The sequence below is a fragment of the Sinocyclocheilus anshuiensis genome, unplaced genomic scaffold (genome assembly GCF_001515605.1).
Source record: "Sinocyclocheilus anshuiensis isolate Anshui unplaced genomic scaffold, SAMN03320099.WGS_v1.1 scaffold1571, whole genome shotgun sequence".
In the NCBI taxonomy this organism is placed as follows: domain Eukaryota; kingdom Metazoa; phylum Chordata; class Actinopteri; order Cypriniformes; family Cyprinidae; genus Sinocyclocheilus; species Sinocyclocheilus anshuiensis.
In genome coordinates, this window is record NW_015551107.1 from 158,369 (window position 1) to 162,582 (window position 4,214).

General features: G+C 41.5%; 1 protein-coding gene across 2 annotated transcripts in view; it reads right to left on the bottom strand.

Annotated features, from left to right (window-relative positions):
- Positions 1-1,723: 1,723 nt before the first annotated feature.
- The window catches only part of ahsg1 (alpha-2-HS-glycoprotein 1), a 9,424-nt gene continuing 6,933 nt past the window's right edge, over positions 1,724-4,214 (bottom strand). For both annotated transcript variants that reach the window (XM_016453048.1, XM_016453050.1), the window contains 2 exons: positions 2,421-2,495; positions 1,724-2,323 (listed from right to left, as the gene is read on the bottom strand). In XM_016453048.1, the coding sequence (XP_016308534.1) occupies positions 1,838-2,323; positions 2,421-2,495 (561 nt within the window). In that variant the 3' untranslated portion in view covers positions 1,724-1,837. The remainder of the gene's footprint in view (positions 2,324-2,420; positions 2,496-4,214) is intronic.

Consider the following 4,214-nt stretch of genomic DNA (forward strand, 5'->3'; position numbering starts at 1 on the left):
GGGCTCTCCCTTCCGGTGCAGCAGAGCCGCAGCTCCCTTCGGATGCAGCGAGAGTCCCTCACCTGGCCTTCCATCATGCTCCTCATTCGGCGACAGGTAGGGCTTGCCATCTGACGCGGAGAGTCGCAGCTCACATTCAAGCACCGACGACCCCTCCCAGTCGCCCTGCCGCCTCCTCGCACACCCTACTTTTCTTCACGGCACGCATATTTTTGGGGGCTATTTAGTTTTCTCTCCGGCTGCTGTCTCATGCCATTAGCTTCTTTTGGGGAGTTCTCTGGGTTCGGGCTTTAACCCGAGCTCGGAGCCCTCCCTCTGGACAGCACGCCAAATATGCTACCAATTGCTCAATCACATTATATGTTAGTGCGAACTCGTGAAATTATGTTTTATTAACAAGGTTCGGGAGGAGCACGATCAGATAATCAAACAGTCTGGCCCAGGTGGAGCTCATCAGCTAATCACCTTAACAAGCACAATACGTGTATATGTATACAGCCAACTTACCTCAGTTCCACGACAGTTTTCCAGCATCCCGCCTCCTCCCCAACACCTCACTAAATAATATAATTTCCTCCCAGTCTTGGGAGGGGTGGGGGAGTTCTCTGGGTTCGGGCTTTAACCCGAGCTCGGAGCCCTCCCTCTGGACAGCACGCCAAATATGCTACCAATTGCTCAATCACATTATATGTTAGTGCGATCTCGTGAATCCAGCTGCTGTGAGAAAAATGATCCGCCACCTGCAGAATCCTCACGTGATATAGCTTACTAGCCGGGACAACTTCTTTATGTTTACGGACGTAACGTAGTGATGCCATGGCATGCTCGAATTTCCCGCGAATTCCTACCAGTACCACTCAAATTAGAAAACATTATTATAAGCTAACCGTTGTGAATCGGGCTAATGTAAGGCGATAGTTTTGAACACTGGCTGGCTATGTACTTGCTCAAAAATTGATTTCAGATCATTTTTAACCAAAAAAAGTTACAGACTGCAGCTTTAATTCTAAAACTCTTAATTCTTTTGGTGTTAAGAATAATAGCATCTGCTGCTTTCTCATTGTGACATAAAACATAGCTGATCGTGTGTTGATGCATTTATCACCACAGCAAATGGTCTCTATGGACTATGAGAGAAGTTAAAGTATGTTTTCTTAGTCGTCAGACAATCTTATCTCAAAAGATCAAGGAGAATTGGATTGCTCATGCCTAATGGTTAGACAGCTGGACTTGTAACCCGAAGGTCGCAGGCTGGAGTCTCAGTACTGGCTGGAAATGTAGGTGGGGGGAGTGAATTAACAGGGCCCTCTTCCACCCTCATTTCCCACATCTGAGGCATCAAAACCCCAATTGCTCCAACGGTGCCCCAGCAAACATGGCTGCTCCAGGTGTGTGTCTATGGTGTGTTTGTGTGTATTCAATACATACTGCCATGTGTGTGCATTTAGATGGGTTAAATGCAGAGCACAAATTCCGAGTATGGGACACCATACTTAGTCTACACATCACGCCACTTTTTTAATGTACAGTGTTAAGATGTTGGTTGATGTTTCCACATCTTCTGTTTTGTTTGTGAGACTGGCAACTTCTCCTTTTACAGGTATCCTGACTTTAAATTACAGTTACATGGTATTTTGTTTTTCTTGTCACAGCAGTTTTGTAATATTGCAACACCCAAAATGTCAGCTGTGTTTTGAGACCATTATCACTCATTAACCACACATGTCAGTAAAGAATATTTATTGGACTGAACATTCTGGAGTTTTTAATGTTTACTCTTTCAAACCCTGCAACATGGGATGAAATCTGAATGTTCCTCCATATATTTTAGTGTTAGTTACTGAGGAGGAGGACGAGGACGTATAAAGTCTGGAGGGCCTCTGCAGAGACGTGGTGGAGGGAAGGGGCAGATTGGATAAATAGAGGGGGGTATTTTTACAAAGCCATGGCATGGGAACTCATGGCGGCCCTCAGGCGCTGATTCTGGCACTCCTGAAGGGCCTTTAGGACAGAGGTGTGGATGTTCCGGGTGGCCCCTGTGATCATGTTTTTTGTCCTTGTGGTCATGTCCTGCGTGTTCTGGACGCCCCCTTTGGTCAGGTGTTTTGTCCTTGTGGTCATGGCCTGTGTGTTCTGGACGCCCCCTTTGGTCTGGTGTTTTGTCCTTGTGGTCATGGCCTGTGTGTTCTGGACGTCCCCTATGACCAGGAAATTTGTCCTTGTGGTCATGGCCTTCATGTCCTGGGCGATGTCCTGGTGGGGGACCATGGAATTTACAGTCTCTTCTTGACTGAGCAGGGTGTTTCATTGGATGAGTTTCGTTCTGGAAACAAATAGAGCAAAGGCATTTTATAGCTAGACAGAATAAAATAACTGGGTCTTATTGGTCCAATTTAAGAGTGTGTTATTGAGATGTATACCTGAGCTTCATAAATCTCACATTCCACTATTGGTTCCTCATTTCCGACCTTGGTGGACTTACAGAAGCCATACTGCTAGAGAAAGAGAAAGAGAAAGAGGTTTTCAAAACTACATGCTTAAATGGTTAGTTCACCCAAAAATTAAAATTAGCCCATGATTTACTTACCTTCAAGCCATCCTAGGTGTATATGACTTTCTTCTTTCAGACGAATCCAATCAGAGTTATATAAAAAAATGTCCTAGCTCTTCCAAGCTTTATAATGGCAGTGAATAGGTGTTATTGTTCAACAGTCCAAAAGAAGTCCAATAAAGCGCATCCATCCATAATAAAACGTCTCACACGGCTCCGGGGGGGGTGAATAAAGGCCTCCTGTATGTAAGAAAAATATTTAAAATGTTATAAACACTTTTCTCTATCTTGCACTAACTGTCATACATGGAAGGCGTTCCCATGGATGAGGTAGGATGTATGCGTTGCGCATGCACCGGTGATTAGTGTCGAATGCGGAAGCGCGGAGGAGAAAGCAAAACAAATCGCCGATCACGAATTTAATAGTACAAATGAGAATTTGTAAAGAAAAATGTCAGAGGATTTCAATATAGGCCAAGAGGAGACTGGTTTTCCTTTGCTAAAGTAAGGAAACTTTGCTTCCTTTGCTCCTGTAAACAAACATTGGTTCTCATGAGACTAGCAAATTCTCACCGGAGCTTATGCTTTGCCGACATCCTACGTCATCCGCAGGAACGGCTTGCGCGTACGACAGTTAGCGGAAGTTAAAGAAAAGTGTTTATAATGTTTTAAATATGGATATTTTTCTTTCAAAAACACATCGATTCACTACAGAAGGCCTTTATTCATCCCCCGGAGCCGTGTGAGGCACTTTTTATTATGGATGGATGCGCTTTATTGGACTTCTTTTGGGCTGTTGACAAAAAAAACATTCAGTGCCATTATAAATTTGGAAGAGCCAGGACAATTTTTAATATATGATTGGATTTGTCTGAAAGAAGAAAGTCATATACACCTAGGATGCCCTAAATCATGGGCTAATTTTCATTTTTGGGTGAACTAACCCTTTAATGAAGTTGCCTATACTGTTAAGGCAAGACAAGACACTACAGGTGAATTGTGTAAAATCACCATAATTTACCCATTGATAAATCACAGTACATTAAGATAATTGTTTTGTAATACAAGTTTTCAGAAAGGTTATGTTTAAATATGCAAATGAGGCATTATCTATTTAATGCACTAATTTGCAAGTATTTCAGAATTCTTGTTTCATTTTGTTGCTATAATTATATTTTATCAGAATATTGTCAACAACCAGAAACATATTTTAGGAATAAAATGAATCATATTTTTAGAAATGAAGTGTTATATAAATCAGGCAAATGATATATGAACATAGCCCTGTGTAAAAGCCTCCAGAATATAGATAGAATAAAACTGTAAAGTTTGGTGTATGTAAGTGCTACTGAAGTGGAGAACAAACTCACAGCCTTTAAAGATGTATTGAGATTGAAATCTTCAGACACAAATAGATAAAGTGTAAAAAAAAAAAAAAACTAAACACATCATTTGTAATTTTTATGTTTTCTTTACACTAGTCTGACATTAGACATGTTATGGAAGCCAAATATAGCCCAAAATTTTCAAATTGACCAGTGCCTGAAATAATTATGTTGGTAGCATCTTGCCTTAAAGGAATAGTTTACCCAAAAATGAACATTTTGTCATCATTTACTCACCCTCATGTTGTTCCAAACCTGTATGAGTTTCTTTCTTATGT